Source organism: Sinohyriopsis cumingii, chromosome 8 (genome assembly GCF_028554795.1).
Source record: "Sinohyriopsis cumingii isolate HCF-2022 chromosome 8, ASM2855479v2, whole genome shotgun sequence".
In the NCBI taxonomy this organism is placed as follows: domain Eukaryota; kingdom Metazoa; phylum Mollusca; class Bivalvia; order Unionida; family Unionidae; genus Sinohyriopsis; species Sinohyriopsis cumingii.
The window spans coordinates 48,595,935-48,613,835 of record NC_142968.1 but is presented as its reverse complement, the minus strand read 5'-3'; the positions used below and the strand labels follow the sequence as shown (position 1 = coordinate 48,613,835).

Below are 17,901 nucleotides of genomic sequence, written 5' to 3'. Positions count from 1 at the left end.
GAGGGAAGGAGGTATGTCGGATATGTTGATCCTAGTAGGAAGTAATATAGCATTTATTTTCCAAAATTAGTCTTTGTGTGTACTGTTGGAAAAGCATCTTCAGTCATTTATATCCGGCAATATACAGGGCAGCCTGGGGGGTGGGTCAGTGTAAACAAATATTAATATCTACATCATCTCTTTTCAATACTTTAAGATGGATGCCAAAAAGGATAACGTTTTTTGGGAAAAGCGGTAATTACTTTCAACGTCTTAAATAGTTTAATGTTTTAATCACTAAGAATTAGTATTATAATGAGTACACAGTCGAGTGAGAATAATGCTATAAAACTGTTCGGGCAGATTATTTTGAGAAATCTTTTACGTACCCCATTACGTTTGTATATAACTGCTTGCCTCATGATAATAAACAAACATCAGATTGCTCATATATTAAGAAATTTTCCACACACACACACACACACACACACACACACACACACACACATTTATATACATTGCAGAAACATTCCTACGTCGGATACTTCAGAATTTCGTAATTTCGTTTATACAGATTACATTTTTCCATGATCAATGATATGAATACTAGTATAGTAATGATTATGTATTACTCCTGAGTTTAGATGACAAAATAAACAGCAAATATGGTCAGCCCAAGATTGACTGTAACTAATTTCATGCTATCAAAGTTACCCGACCCTGGTGACGACAATAATTACAATGAGATTTTGGGAGTATTTAAATCATTAGAGTTAAATATTGACATTGGGAATGTTCTTCAATCCAACGACCACTGCTATGGTGTTCCGTGTAACGTAATCATGTTTAGTGCTAAAGGGTGTCGCCATATATCGCTAATCAAATTAATCAAACTCTGAAGAATTCAATAGGTGTTTGCTTTTAACTGTTCAGTATCGTATATACATGATTGGTAAATGGTATATAACACACGTTGGGATCACATATAACATTTCCCATCAACAGTGCATTTCAGTCTAAGGAACAAATGACATTTTAGTTGCTGTTTTTCAAGATGGAAGTTTTTCTTTTTCTGTTGGCGTCTTTTTTATCTGTGTGCTGTCCTTGCCTAAACAAAACAAAAAAATTATTTTGATTGTATGTTGTGTTCTTATTTAGACGTACTTTGTTTATTTAGATCTATTTTTATACACGGCTGTTATAACATATACGTCCACAATAAATTCACTTTGGCAAGAAATTTGTTTCAAATTTTATCGTTAACCAAATATTGAAAAATATACATTGCAGGATATTTACTTACACGAATAATGAATACATATTAATATAAATAATGAATTATTATTGAAGTAAATACTAAATACTTACTTAAACGAATACCGAGTACTTGTTGAAATGAATACTTTTTATACTACAGTCGTAATTGTTTCAAATAAAATGACGAAGTTATACGCATTTATGATTGATCAACAAATTCGTCCAACTCGGTACTGATAATAGGGAAAGTTAGTTTCGCATTCTAACCCCGATCGCTCGCCACATTTCAATATTTGCAGATGATGTTCAACTTCGTTTCAGGTATGAGATGAGAAAACAAACAATTTACTTAAACTTTACCTACTACCTGCTTATGAGACAACACCGACATTGTGTAACACATATATGAAATGTCCTATTTGAGTGTAGACTGGGCTGTTGCTTTGTTTTCGGAATTTATGCTGATATATGTGCTTTTTTTGCAGTATGAATGAATAAAGTAGACTGATAATGATGAATAAATGTGCTTGAAGTGAACATATAAAATAGACTCATGAACGACGATTTTTGTTGTTGTTTTGGTCAACCACGGTAACTTCTGCAGACACTTTTGATGGCCGAGCAATCCTCGCTGTCAGGACCAGGAATTAAACACTCTCGTACATTTCATAATATTTGTACAGGGTACCTTTTGCTATGTGCATATGATAACACTATGTTAGCCTTGTTCAGATGCAGTAACTATTTTTATAGTCTCATTCTTATATGCAGCATATGTTAATTTTGTGTGACCTTCAACTAATTACATGCATGTTTGATGCATATGTGGCTCTATTGCAGGGATATAATGCACATTAGCCATTAATTAATTAAGGCTATTAGTTAATTAAGGCTATTAATTAATTAAGGCATGGATAACTAAAGGTGATGATGATGGTTCAGTATGAAATTCTTCTCACTTTCAATATGTATCTATAAATCAATGACGATAGGCATTTTGAAAACACTGTCATGCAAATGGCACAAAATGTTTACTATTTAGAACTGACGAAAACCATCGCATTGACGATACTTTTGTGAGTACACTGTATGATTATAAGACAAAGTTGTTTGTTAGTTCAAGAAAAAACCTCCAGCTAAGGTCCCGTCATCACGATTCTGATACCAGTGTTCAATCATAAACCAGTACGAGCTGTCTTGCTGGAGTGATTTGAAGGGAAGCCTGGTTGACACATGAATTAGTTGGGGATAATAATGCATGTACAAAATTGAAACCGTGTTGTTTTTGCTGGGGTTTTTTTTTTTTTTTCTAGAACATTGCTAACCTTAGGTACGATACATACAGGCCTATAATTACTGACACATGATTAGTCTCCTGACCTAAAATGAGATTTATCTAACCTTTTTTTCCTATCATGCACAAAGGTATTTGGCGCAATGGATATTGCATGTGTAAATCAGCAGTGTAACTGTGCAGTTTATTGACAAAAAATAAAACAGGTTAATGATAATTTTACGCTACATAACTATATATATATATTAAGTACAAAAGACAAATGAGCAATGCAAATACTGTTTGTTTTAGCGAGTTTCATTTATATTGCTTTTATAGACCTAATATTGTAGTCTGCACTTTGATTCGCGGAAGCGCATCTCCTGGTAAAATAAATTTTACTGTATTTTTCACATTATTCACTAAATCTTTGAATTAGGGATTCCTGTAAATGTGTACCACAAAAGTAACGGTAATTCACATTTCGTAAACCGGTTTTCTAGGAGGCTATTACATCGACCATGAAGGCAAATTATTTTAAAATGTTGCGACAACTATTTATACCATTTATCAGTTAAGGAAAGTCAACGGAAAAAAGGTATATGCTTTAAAAACAGATGTCTAACATAAAAACCAATCATGAAATTATTGAATAGATCTCTTCTTCAAATGAAAAAAAGAGTATTATTCATGGTTAACCTGACTACATGAATAATACAACTACTATTGATGTAGAACAATATTTGTGCATAAAAGACGGTTGCATTAAATGACATTAAAATAAAGGCAACATTATACTTGTCATTAGATTAAACATGAATTTTATTATTATAATTCAAAGAATGCAAGAAGAGCTATGTTTAAATACTTTAATGATTGATTTATTGTTATCTTAGACAGCTGATTACGGCGTATAACGTGTAATAATTAGATTATATATATATATATATATATATATATATATATATATATATATATATGCATCCTTGAAGCTACAAAAATCACTCAGTAAATTCAGTGTAATAAGAAATCATCATACTCAGATCTTTGGTCTATAATGTGACCTCTGAACCAGAACAATATCATTTCATTTTCTTTCCAGATTCTCTTTCCACACAGAAGATTTGTAAAATCTAAAGTATGGAAACCAGTTAACATTCCAAGAAGTACATAAACATGATTTGCTCACAAAATATTGTAAATTTATTCCATACCACTGTAAGACGAGTACCAGTAATATTAAGGGTAATGACAGAAAGGGTGCGGACTCGAATCCTGCTATCCAACCCGGCTGGGTCAGCATCCTTGTGCAAGGCATTTTAGTCCCATTACCTCTGCACTAAATAACCTACTTGTGTTGCTGTGCCGTAATGTTGCAAAACAAATGATTTGATGAAAGGGATGTTGTTGGGTGGTGGCGTGGGGTTTCGTTCGCACATATATGGCACAAATATCCGGATCTATGCGTACTTTCTGAACAATGTACCTCGATTAGGCTGCATACTTTGTTAATGTGGACTGACAGTGAACACAACTGTCACGACTGTATCGCCTTCCATCCTTTGAGGCAGAAATATTTTTTTCTTTCATTTCATTTCAATTAAGATGCTCTCCGCTGTACCATCAGAGATTCTAAGAAAGAATATGGTGTATATAACAAATAATGTCATAATTTAATGGGTTTTAATGTGTTATCTTTGTCTTTTATTTTATTTACAATTATAAGAAATGTAACATACTTATATTTCTCTCTCTTTTTTATATACCAGTTAAAGAACTGTGGCATATTTAACTTTTTCTCCTTTATTTTAGAAGCTTTCATTATTTCTTAAGATTAGTTTTGGAAGGGTTTTTCTTTATCCAAAATTTTATCAATTTTGACCTTTAAATTTTAGCACCTACGTTATACTAGGCATTCTATATCAACGATTCTGTGAATGTGTTGTACTCTACATACATCATCATCATCATCATCATCATCATCATCATCATCATCATCATCATCATCTTTATTTCCTTCCATGGAAGATTACATGATATAAGAATAAATCATCTGAATACAATCAATAAATATTTAAAAAAAAAAAAAAAATTCTATATTAGAATAGAAATTCTTACACAATATCAATCAACAAAGTGTTCGTCAACTCTTAAGTTGCAAGTTTCAGTACCTTATTTACAGAAGATAGCTGCACACTGCATGACAAAGTATGCTGCATACAGGATGAATACCTTGGAGTTTTCTTTGTCGATTACTCCTGATGGTAACCTTTTACCTAAAAGATACTGTAGTTGCAGCTCATCTTCTGCATTAAATAACGTAATGTGCAGGCTCAGGGGAAATTTATCAGTAAGGAAATCCCAGAAAGAATTTCGAAAGTTCGACATATAAGGACAACTAACACAACAATGAAGTATCAAGTCTGTATAAACATTCCCACATCTAATACACATATCAAGCTGTGTTTGTGGAACAGCAGCCCATAGTTTAGCTACATATGTAAATACCTTAGTGTGTTGTCTGGTTTAACCGACTGCCACACTGAGGCAGGTCGTAAGTATTCGTGTATCGAAGAGAATCTATCAAAATCTGCTTGATTAGACAAACGAACTCTCCAGAGGCTATTTTCAAGACCAACAATTTTTGACCTTACAATTTCTTTCCAATTATGTTTATCTGGAATTTCAGAATGATGTAAATAATCAGTTAGATACCCGAGCAAGTCAAACTTCTTTGAGGTATAATATAAATTTGAAATTAACCCGCAGCTTGACATACATCCGCTCAAAATGAAGTGAAATAACGCAACGTTAAACACACGTTTAGTATGTACATTGTTAGGCATCAAACACAATCTGTGTAAAAACATCAATTTTCTTCTATCAGTTTCAGACTGCGCTGATGTCCATCCTAGCATTCCCAGGGCAATGTCTGATCTTGTATGTATTGGAAAACCTTGTAAATGTTTGGCAAAATACCTCAGAGTTTTATCCAATAAAGCGAGGTCACTTTTTGAAATGTTACACCATAATTCACTTCCATAAAACATTGAAGGGAAAATTACCTTTTTAATTACATTTGCAGCAACCAAAGGATTTAAACCATTCGGTTTAATGCCAATACCAAACAGACCGTGAAAAGATTTTTTCCCTTTCTTGCATGTATCGAGTATTGCGTCATGCGACGTCAGCTTTGGGTTAATCCGGTGACCCAGGATTACTCTACATACTCTACATGTGTTGTACTCTACATACATGCATATATATATATATATATATATATATATATATATATATATATATATATATATATATATATATATAACTTTTCACGAAAGGGAAATTAGTGGATGTTTTTCACCTCTTGCACTTTTTACAATTTGGTATAAATAGCTACGTTTTGTGGTTTGCTTCTTTTAGCGTGGGGGTGGGGGTAGAATTGCTTGAGTGCATATTTTATCGATGTCTAGATAATTTGTCACTCTGCATACAAGTAGTAAAAATATTTAATCGGCATTTTTTGGTGTAATAAATTTGGGCGAATTCTGTGTAATATATATCTGTTTTCTTTTGGCGGTATGCCAAGTAAAATGCACTAGGATATACAATTAGGTAGATTATCAATTGTACACATTTGTCCATATGCAAGAGAAGCACCCTGTTGTGTTATTGTGTTAAAACATAAGATGAGACGCCGTGTTCTAAATGTCAATAACTTTAATATATACAAGTGACTACTGTGAGGTCTTAATACAGAGTGCTATCAAAGAGGCAGACACCTATAGATAGTACCAGTGGAGCCATGACTCATGCACAGAGGGTTCTGATTGGTCAGTTACACATGTATAATATTACATCTCTCTTCTTACAAAGAAAAGGTTTTAATAAACTTTTAATAAACTGTATAAATGAATCATGAGCCATTATAACTAATATATCAAAATCAAACGTGTCTTTGATATCAATGATTACAATGATCAACGAATAAATCTCTGTGACAGACTGAGAATACATTGTATATTTTGTTAAATATCCTGTTGCTTGTTTGATTGCTATTTAATGTACACGGCTGTTCCTTATCTTGAATCACCGTCTGTGTTTATCAACAAAACCATACACTGTGCTACACTAATGACTGTTCTATTAGTTGAGTCTCTCTTATCTGTGAGTACAGGATTTCACAACTGTTTCTTATCCAGGATATGTACAGGTTTTAGGAACTGATATTACACTGACTCTATTATCTTTGGTTTTACTAGCCAACCAGAACGTGTGTAGTATCCGCTTTGCTGACAATCTTGTGGGTTTCTTGCGGCAGGCTCAGGCGTACTTTGGCTAAAACATTGAGATTCCACTGATTATGAAATTGGTTTTCTGGCATTTGCGGAAAGTGTTACAGCTGTACATAGCGTGTTTTCAATCTGAGAGAAGGGCGCATTTATATTACATTGTAAGGGGTGTATTTCATTAGTTTTCATGAGTTGACGTCTATTGCGACGATAAATGGTACCATCTCTGGTGCGAACTGAGTATGACCTTTGGTCGAGTTTTCTTATTATAACGGCAGGTTCCCAGTTTCGACCTTTGAATTGAACTCTGACTGATTCCCCTTCCTTAAGTGGTTTTAGTGGTTTTGCACTTTTATCATAATATTTCTTTGTTTACTTCTTGCGAAGTGTAATTTTCTTTTTGACCTCAGCGGTGATGGGTGTTTTTGGAATTAACGTTTCGCGGGTTGTTGGGAGAATTGATCTGAGTTGTCTCCCCATCAACAATTGTGCTGGTGAGAACCCGATATCAAGAGCAGTGGCTCGATATTCTAATATGCCTGCCTATAAGCGGTTCTCTGCATCGACTTTTGCTTTTGAGAGAATTCTCTTTACAGTTTGAACTGTTTTCTCCGCTAGACCGTTCGAATGGGGGTATGTGGGACTCGATGGAACATGTTTAAAGTCCCATTCTTTCGCGAAGCTTGCGATCGCTCGGGAAGAATAGCATGTATGATTGTCGCTGACAACGACCACCGGTATTCCGAAGCGCGCGAATATGCTTTTCATGTGATTAATAACAGTGCAACTTTTTCAGCTTCAAAGTAGCGACTGAAATATCTACTACAACAATGTACTCTTTATTATCCCATGCAAATAGGTCTGTGGCGACTTTTTGCCATGGATATTCAGGGACGTCATGGGGGATGAGAGGTTCATTTTGGTTAGAACTTCTGCGCTCCAAGCAGATAGAGCATTTTGACACTAAATCGGAAATGTCAGCTGAGATTCTTGGCCAAAACAAGACATCTTTGGCTCTTTTCAGACACTTCTCAATACCTAAATGTCATGAATGTACAGTTTCTAGCATTTTCTGCCTGAGGACTTGTGGTATGACTATTTTTTGACCTTTCAAGATTAACCCGTCTACAACTGAAAGTGTATCTCTATAATTCCAATAGTCAATTATCTCTGATTGACAGCTTGACCTCTTTTCAGTCCAACCTTCAATTATGACCTGTTTCAGTATGACCAGCTGGGGGTCTTGTTCAGTGAGAGATTGAATTTCTTCCTTCTTACGATCAGATACATGTAATACTGATAACACCATATGCACATGCATATCTATACCTTCAGACAAGGTGGGGTGTGTATCAGATAAGAACTTACGGGAGAGTGTGTCTGCTACGGGTATGTTCTTACCTTGGTAATGTTTTACCTCTAGGTCATAACTCTGCAGCTGCAAAAGCATGCGTTGTAGTCGCGGTGGGGCTGCATAGAGGGGCTTTTTCATTATGGCGACAAGTGGAAGGTGGTCAGTTTGAACGTGTACCTTTCTTGCGTATACATAATGATGGAACCGTTTGCATCCGAACAGTATAGCGAACATTTCTTTCTCTATCTGATCATAATTAATTTCAGTTGTAGTCAAGAATTTTGATGCATAAGCCACGGGCTTATCATCATGTATTAGGGCGGCACCGAGCCCATATTTTGACGCGTCAACTTGCAAAGTCAGTGGTTTCTTAGAGTCAAAATGGGACAGAACAGGTCCTTGGCTTATAGTAATTATGTCTTTGAACTTTTGACATGCGTCTATTTGCGTAGAGTCCCATGTAAACTCTATGTCTTTCGCTAACAGTTGTCTTAACGAACTGGTGACCCCAGCCAAATTTGGGGCAAATTTGGACAAGTAGTTAAACATGCCAGGAATGGTTTCTAACTCTGCGCGGTTACGAGGGGGTTCCATTTCTCTGACCGGTGATACTTTGGCAGGGTCGGGTTTGAGACCTTCTGCTGATAGAATGTGCCCGAAGTACTGTACTTCTGTAACACCTACTTCTAGTTTTTCCTCATTTAGCCGGATTCCTTTTTCGAGGGAACGTTTGAGAACATTTCTCAAATTTGTATCATGTTTGTCGCGTGTGCGTCCGAAAACTAGTATATCGTCGCAAATCGAAACGATACCACTTGAACCTTCAAAGCTCTCATCGATCTGCCTTTGGAATTCATCCTGAGATGATTTCAAACCAAATGGGAGACGCAAGAAACGGTAACGACCGTAAGGGGTGTTGAAAGTTGTGAGGTATGATGAGTCACGTGACAGTTTTATTGCCCAATATCCTGACCGTGCATCCAATTTGGTGAAGTATTTTGCACCTGATAATTGGGGTAGGATATCGTCTAGTGTGCGCATAGGGTAATGGGGACGCAAAATTGCATTATTAAGATCTTGTGGGTCGAGACATACCCTTAGTTTACCCGATTGCTTTTCTACGACAACCATAGAATTTACCCATGCTGTAGGTGATGTAACCGGGACAATGATATTTTCGTTTTCCATGCGATCAAGTTCAGTTTTGAGACTGTCTTGAAGTGCGACAGGTACTCGCTGCGGAGGGTGCACGACAGGTGTAGCCTTGGGGTCGATGTGTATGGTACATTCCCCAGGGAAAAGACCTATGCCGTTGAAGACTTCGGCATATTCCTTGAGAACAACTGTCTTAGTGAGGGGAATACTCTTGTTACATTGTAAATTTGACATCTGTGTCTGAACAGAGTATGTAAATTTAACTAAGCCTAACTCCATACAAAATTGTAAACCAAGAATAGGTGGTGCTTTCGTTTTAACAATGTAGAACTCGAGTTCATGTGTACGTTCAGTGCGCTTACACGTGAGATTGACTGTACCCATTGTACTCAATAATTTGCCGTCATATGCAGATAATGTGCTTAATGTAGGTTGAAGTGGATGTTTTATGCCTAGCTTTTTGAATATATGCGATGATATGATGTTAACTTGAGAGCCAGGATCCAATTTAAAACCAATAGAAACTAAATTAGGTCCTACCTCTATCGCCGCATACGCCTGGCCATTGGCAATGATATCCCTTTTTACACTGTCAGTATATAAATCCTCGTTTTTATGTTCATTGTTAATCACACTGACCGTTTTTGATCTGCACACTTTCTCAAAGTGATTGAGTTTATGACACTTATCGCAAGTCTTTCCTTTTGCAGGGCACTTGTCCTGGCTTGAATGTGACTTGTATCCGCAGTGTCCACAGGTCGCGTTGAGGCCCCGTCTGGAAGATGTGGTCCAACTTCTTCGGCTGTAGTTCTTTTGTCTTGGCCTGTTGTTGAATTGTCGCATGTACTTCCCGTCTGGCTGATGCAGACATGGTCTGGAGCTGCTCTTGGGCATATTCATGGCTTTGACTGATGTTAATAGCCTTTTCCAAGGTCAACTTTTCACCTTCGTTGATACGTTTTTCTCGTATCCTTGGTGACGATACCCCGAAGACAATTCTATCACGAATCATGTCGTCTTCGTCTTTGAAGAGACAGTCCTTGGCCAAAAGTTTCAGTGAAGTCACATATTGGTCTATTGTCCTGGGGCCTTGAATTTCATTGTTAAACTTGAATCTGGCAAAGACCGGATTTAATTTTGGTTGCACGTGATGTTTGAATTTTGTAAAGAGCGTTGATGGGTCCTTTTTATCTTCATCCGTCAGAGTCCATGTGTTGAAAATATCTCTACCTTTGTCACCTAGCCAAAGTAGAATGTAGTTGGCTTTGAACGCATCACTTCTTCTACTCATCGGTCCATTAAATATTAATTCACAGTGTTGTTGGAATTTAGCCCATGAGGTGGTAAGGTTGGAATTGTCCCAGTCCATGGTAGGGGTTGGCACGCCGGAAAGATCCGTTTCGAAGGTATTAAGTTCGTATGCAGAAATTTCAACGTTTTTAAGGTTTTAAATTCGCGAAAAATCTTCCGTGGATTGTAAAGTTATTGTTTCAAAATATTCATTTACGATCCATGGGCTATTCCAATTATAATTATTATCCCACTTCTGACACCATGTTGTGTTATTGTGTTAAAACATAATATGAGACGCCGTGTTCTAACTATCAATAACTTTAATATATGCAAGTGACTACTGTGAGGTCTTAATACAGAGTGCTATCAATGAGGCAGACGCCTGTAGATAGTACCAGTGGAGCCATGACTCTTGCACAGAGGGTTCTGATTGGTCAGTTACACATGTATAATGTTACACACCCTCTTCCAAAGAAACTAGGCAAACATATAAGAACGTCTCTTCTTGAAATTGGTCAATCCAAATGTTGAAAGATTAACATTTTTCTTTGCAGCAACCCACAAAGTGGAACAAGTGGTGACGTCATTCGAGTGATGATTTTATGACTCAATAAAACAAGCGGAGGTATAAAAAAAGAAAGAGTATAACTGTATTGATAACTGACAACATATTAATTCCAGATGCACTTCAGTCTCGATAAATTCATCAACTATCACTCATGAGAGAAAGTCGGCGGCCGGATATCATAATGGATTCAAATTTGACTTCACAACATGATACAAATGAGACCTTAGAAGAATTGAATCTACGCTACGCAGAAGCATTGGTTCCTGTCACCATTTTCCTTGTCTTCCTTGCTGTTACCGGCATGATCGGCAACATGTTGGTGTTGTTCGTGTTTTCGAGAAGTAAAGAATACAGAAAAGACAAATTCAGGATCTTTGTTATCAGCCATGGCGTAATTGACCTCGTAGAATGTGTATCATTGATTCCAGCCGAGGTTCTTAAACACCAACAGTATTTTGCATTTGAGAACACAGCAGCGTGCAAAACAAAATGCTTTTTTAACGTGTTTGCTTCTTGTGCAGCCTCTTTCATGCTAATATTAATAAACATTGATAGATTCAGAAGAATATGCCAGCCGTTGAAAAAACAAGTCGGTTATGGACTGGCTATCAAGTTGTCGTCTGGAGTGTGTTTCATTTCAGTTTTGCTTGCATTACCTTCTGTAGCGCTTTGTGGTATTCAAGAGACCTTGATGCTGAATAACAAAGGAGGACTTACCAAAGTGTACGTATGCTCATATGAGGAAATTTACAAAAACAACGGATGGAGACAAGCATATAAAATAGCCTTGTTGACTCTTACATTTATCATGCTGGTTTTATGCACTATTGTATACATTCTAATTGGAAGAGAGATTGTGATGTGGTTTAGAAGAAATCGACATACACAATTTATGAGACTAAATTCCGCAATTCTAGATGAAAGCGCATCAGAACCTGTTGTACAGAGTGACGGGAGTGATAAAAGAGATGCAGTGACGGAAGTCAGTTTTCAGAATGAAGAAAGTAACAAGTTGAGTGACGTCATGAAAGGTGATTGCCTGTCAACAGCAGCTAGAAATGTTACATTAGACACCCGCATAGCCCAGATATCTGAAAGAAGTCCCTCCAACTATCCTATCTCTAGCTACCGGAAAACATTGATTTGGTTTATCTTGACAGTGATATTTGTGGTGACGCATATATTATACAGTGTTCTCGCTCTTAAGAGGGACACAATCTTTACGATGAGTCCGAATGAGTTCGCGGTGTATTCTTTCTTCTTTAGGATATATTTTGTGAACAGTATGGCAAATCCTATTGTATATGCATGCCTATTCAAAAGGTTCAGGAAGGTGTGCAGAGATTATTTCATAGCAAGCGTGAACTATATTTTTGCTTCGTTATACAGACAAAGTAATCAAATACGAACAGAATCAGTGAAAGTTGTCTTTCATTAACGCAGCCATACAATATAATGTATCATTCCTTTCCTTTGATTTGCCAATTATATGTTTGACCGTCTGCTTTCTATAGGTTGTGAATATGAATTTCGTGAATTGCCCGTGTTTTACACCTAAAATGGGCTTGTTTCTTGGAAATGGATACGTATTTTAATCTTATACGTATGGGCACCAAAGATGAAATATAAGGCCGAGTGGAATTGTTGTGAACGATTATTCGCTTGCATAGATAACGGCTTCTATAATCTGTGTGTTTCCTTCGAACAATCATAAACATGCCCCCTATAAAATCAGTCAAACAAAAACAGCAATATTCACATATAAAGATGCTAAGAAAGATATAAATTGTCATGTCTTTCTACAAAAGAGTTATTGATTTAACCTAAATATCTAAAGTGAATAGAAAAATATGACACAGTTGTGGGAACTTCTGTCATTATTTTTTTAGAATAACTTTGGGAAGTCAGCGTCTTTGATGAACATTAGTAAAATTGTTGTAACCACATTTATGATATTAAGTATAATAGGGCGGAAAAAGCAAGTTATAAAAAAAGTATTCGTTTGATTAGACACTGAGATACTCATTGTCTAATCAAACGAATACTATTCAATAACTTGCTTGTTCCGCCCCATTATTCTTTTTATATTTAAGCAATGCTTAGTTGAAAGCAGGCAATGCAGCACTAATCGATTCGATGTAATACAAAAGTTATGAAATTGAACTAGTTCTCCTTCATATTGGCTGTATGGCCGAGTGGTCTAAAGCGCTCTCCGTTACGGATCAGTACCATCTCACCTGTATCTGCGTGGGTTCGAGTCTCGGTATGTGAGAATGCTTGCCAGTAGCTTCTAGTGGGTCTTTAGTTCTTTCCGGGGTTTTCCCGGGTTCTTCCTCCACCATTAATACTGACCGCCATGTATAGCCTATCGTGTGCTGAAAAATGGCGTTAAACCCCACCAAGAACAACTTTGGCCGTATGTGTTTTTCCAGAGAGAATGATGAATTTGTTATATTTATTACAACATGTTTTTACTAGGACAGCTATGCCATCATCAATAATATCCTATAATTTACATTAGGTATTGATCTACACATGACGCATTGTTGTAATACTCTTTGATTATGATTAGTTAACCATAGTTCCACTGATGTTGTACCTGTATCTGTGACACAGGTATACATTCTAGTTACTTATGTAACATTCCACGAATTTGTGATATGGACATCAGTTATATAGCTTGTCTTCTCAGTTAAACTCACAGTATAGTCCTGACAACTGGATTAAAGTTGATCATATCATGGCGTTTAATTACATATTATAATGTCTATATTGATTGTATAATGTTAGCATCACCAACATAATGTTGTTGGGTTGGAACGCAGAGTTGTGCAACTTCTAGTCTGTTTCCAACCCAACTATGAACCCACCCCTGGATGGTGTTGGTGGACATTATATAATTTTAAACAGGGGGGTGCGTCAGTTTAAATTTCTGAATCTTTCGCTTCGTCATATCACTACTCTATGAATTAGCTGGCCGTAAAATGCCGATTCTTCCAACGCTGAACATTCTATTTTGCATAGAAAATACCGGAAGGTGTTTTGTTATTGACGCCTTAGGTATCAAGTTAGGTCACAATTAATACTTCCAGTTCAGTACCCACGAATGTAGTTCTAGTAGATTTTTAGAATATTTTTCCTCTCTCATTTTGTTGGTGATAGAAGAGTTTTATTTATGCATTTTTGGTAGGGATTTAAAGGTAACTGTTTATTCTTGATAATATGAGGTCAGGGTGTTGTTGTCTGTGTGTATTTCGGCGATAGTGCACAGTGAGTAATAAGGCCTTGGTGATGATCCGGAAGTGAAATATGTGTTATGTTTACATGCTACTATGTTTACAGTCCAGCATCTCAAAAAAGAGCATGTCAACATTTGACAAGGACTTCACCGTGAAGTCATCTTTGAAGGTATTTTAGATTAACATATGATTTGCATTGATTGTCACACAGTGGAATGGTCAGTACTGAGAAACAAAAATGAATGTGTTTTTCCATTTATCATCGCCTGACTACCATTCTTTCTCTACTACTCAGTTCCTTTGTCTATAACCCGCTATGTCAGAATGGCGTCTTTGACTTACTAACCTTTCCAACGAAATAACTATTTTAGTGTATTTGTCCTAAAGAATCCACCTCTTCTCAAGTATGTTTTGCTATTTCTTAATCTAGGACTGCATGATAAACGACTGTGTCATATATGATTTAGAGTAGACACTTACTTTGCACATTTATTTTTTACCATAAGAAATGTAAACAATATGAGGTATTTCGCATTAATTTTTTGCAAATTGTTTATATATTTATATTTTGACGTTACGTTTTGAAATGTGCCTCGGTGCGGTTAGGAGCTATTAGACACTGGTTTATTTTTGGACTCAATACTGATCATGTACTTGTGAGAAAACAGATCACACATAAAGAGGATGACATGAATATCAATGAATATGACGAGAAAGAAAGAAATCCTACACACGATATCTAAATTTGGACTGGTTTCATTTTCAATTTTATGACAAAACTACTCAGTAGGTTATTCAGTCCCGATACAGCCAGAGTAATGTACCCTGCCCATGGACATAGTATACTAGCCCAAATGTAATCATCCAATGATATGAATGGAACCCAAACTTTTATCGATCGCTAGTGTGGCACTCTATGCAACTCAACTTCTATATCTGAATTTGGATGTCTGAGAAAAACTTCATGAAACAAATTACTGGGATTTCAATCAACAATGAACTGAAGATAGTCATACCATAGACAATACCATCGGGAATATAGTATTTTCCTATATTTGAAGTACATGCTATTCTTTTCGTTGTTAAGCACAATCGTCATATGCTTACCCCGGTATCTTCTATCGTAACATCTTCCATTATATTTCATATATTACACAAAATATGCCAAAACCTGTTTCTCATATTTCAAAGCTCTGTTTGGTATGATATCGACAAGTAAATCGTCTTTTACTAGAAATTCTTGTATCACATCTAACGTCATAAATTTTACACCTCTGATATAAGCTAGAAGTTGATTTAATACATGACACGATCTTGTTTTCATATTTTGGCCCTATGTTTTGTTGATCGCTGATAACCCAATACATGCTCCTGACACATTCAGCAATAAGGGATTTGAGTTTCCTCCAGCTAATATTATTACTGCTGTAATATTTTCTGGCACGTATGATACAATCAAGTTTTTATTATAGTACCTGTAATACCGAAACAGCTCGTTTATGTCGTTGTCTTTTTGACCTGATGAAATATGATTAATGTCGATTACTCCTTTTTTGTTATTATAAAACTGTTTCGGTAATTGTTTCAGTTGCCGTAGTAAAACTATTTTCAGCTGAATCTTTATCGATCAGAACACTAAATGATTTATTGAAAGGATCGGCAAGAAACTCTCTATATTTATCATACACTTCAGATGAGACATAATCATTTCTGATGTATCTTAAAGCTGAGACTGAAAATGGAGGATCAAAATGTGTTGGTATTTCAATAATTTAATCGACTGTATCACGATAAAAGTCTTCTGCTTCATCGATATAACTAACAGCATAAGATAACTGACCCAGTTGCTACATGCAACCAGAGAATTGCATATGCTGTTGAAAAACTTAAAAGCCCGCGAATAACAACTTGCCCTATATAATGGTGCGTACGTTTACGTGTCCAGCAATCAGCTGTTTGATATTTCTGTATTTTGTTTCTGTCAGTAACTTGCCCGCTTCTTTTGCAGTTTATTTTAGCACAATGATTTTGGAGCCATTATGTTTTAATAGTTTTATGAATAATTGGTTTTACAGTTGTAATATCGTCAAGCTCTCGATAAAATATGTCTGGTTCGACATCATCATATAACTCAATCCTGGACTCAGTTTCTGATACTGTGTGTAGTGCAGCATTAATGTGATAAACGTCATACTTTTCTTATCGTCGGTGAGAGAGTCTATCCAACTGAATATGCTTTTGTTAACGTGCTAGTTTCATCACTGTTAATTATTTTCAGCAGCGTCTTTTTCTTATAGCAGTTCATGCCTAGCGCACGAAATACTATACGCTTAGCACATGTGTCCTTGAGCTTACAGTTCTTAAGAAACTTGTGTTTTCTTGTTTCAGCTAGTTTATCAAGGTCATCATTAATCTTTTTTTAGTCGATCTTGCTCTGGTTTCTTACCACCATGACATGTTGCTTTTTTACACGGTTACATTTATCGATCGTCAAGACATTTTCTTTGCTTAGCTCAAACAGTGTATTTATCAAATATTTTTAAACCTTTAATCGTCTTTCCTCGCAATCACTTACTGGACAGTATTTACTAATTATATCGAAGTCTCTGATCGCGTATCTCAGCTGAGGGCCTCTCATTCCTGAGACTTTAGCAAAGTTGTCATTGTTCTCAGTTAAATTGGGTGACTCTAAAGTTAATCGTTCCATTCGAGCAATTATATGTATTGCTCTTGCGTCTTCCACGCTCTCTGCATCTAGCGAATCAGCATCAGTTATTTCAATCTCCGTTTTATAGTTTAGTATATCGCTGTAAAAATCTTTTTTGACTTTGATTGATGGCGGATCAATATGCATTATATATTACAATTACATCAAATCACAGTGTGCTAGCACACCAGACCTATCATCGAGCGTATATATCTGAAACCGAGATAAAAATGGTTGAGGACCTCTAGCAAACATAACAAAAAACCGGAAATACGATTACATCTTTGTGGTAAATTCACGATAATGTGTAAATTGCCGGGAAGTAGTTAAATGACCAGTTATTATATTATACAGCGTAGTCCAGTTTGAATCATCATTTGATCGAAATCTAATCAAAATTTGTAAATACTTCCGAAATTATCATTTATTCGACCTCGTAGTTGTAATTTCCATTTTCAACAGCCGCTAGATATTGTATTTTGATCCATGAGTTTGATGTTTCTCCTCCTGTAACCCACTCTAACCCGTCATATAGAAGGCTGTTCATCGCAAACACATAACTTGGATTAATCTCTGAATAATAACTGGACGCAGATGCAACAAAACCCCACCGATCACTAATAGCATCAGAGAGATGTGCAATGTGACCGACACTATTTGTAGCTTGTTTTGTACAACCACCAATAGCAGGCGATTGTGTAACACTATCCGCGTACTGCTTAAAGGTAAGATCAGATGTAGATACAGACACATAGGAGAAGTTATCTTATTATCGACCATATCGATC

The 17,901-nt window shown here is 36.2% G+C and overlaps 1 protein-coding gene and 1 long non-coding RNA gene across 14 annotated transcripts in view; one reads left to right on the top strand and one right to left on the bottom strand.

Moving 5' to 3' along the window:
• Positions 1 to 17,901, top strand: part of LOC149793449 (uncharacterized) — an 86,134-nt gene that overhangs the window by 6,008 nt on the left and 62,225 nt on the right. For 3 of the 7 annotated variants that reach the window (XM_089967444.1, XM_089967445.1, XM_089967443.1), the window contains exon 2: positions 11,155 to 13,909. The exons of the other annotated variants lie outside the window; for them this stretch is intronic. In XM_089967444.1, coding sequence (XP_089823570.1) covers positions 11,320 to 12,606 — 1,287 coding nt within the window. In that variant the 5' untranslated portion in view covers positions 11,155 to 11,319 and the 3' untranslated portion in view covers positions 12,607 to 13,909. Of the gene's footprint in view, positions 1 to 11,154; positions 13,910 to 17,901 lie in introns of those variants that run through there. 7 annotated transcript variants of the gene reach the window in all.
• Positions 1 to 17,901, bottom strand: part of LOC149793450 (uncharacterized) — a 79,910-nt gene that overhangs the window by 11,506 nt on the left and 50,503 nt on the right. Inside the window, exons 3-4 of one of the 7 annotated variants that reach the window (XR_016422800.1) lie at positions 3,996 to 4,141; positions 254 to 1,087 (exon numbers count right to left, since the gene is read on the bottom strand). The exons of 4 other annotated variants lie outside the window; for them this stretch is intronic. This is a non-coding gene — a long non-coding RNA (uncharacterized LOC149793450). Of the gene's footprint in view, positions 1 to 253; positions 1,088 to 3,495; positions 4,142 to 17,901 lie in introns of those variants that run through there. 2 more of the 7 variants (XR_016422807.1, XR_016422797.1) reach the window with 2 other exon arrangements.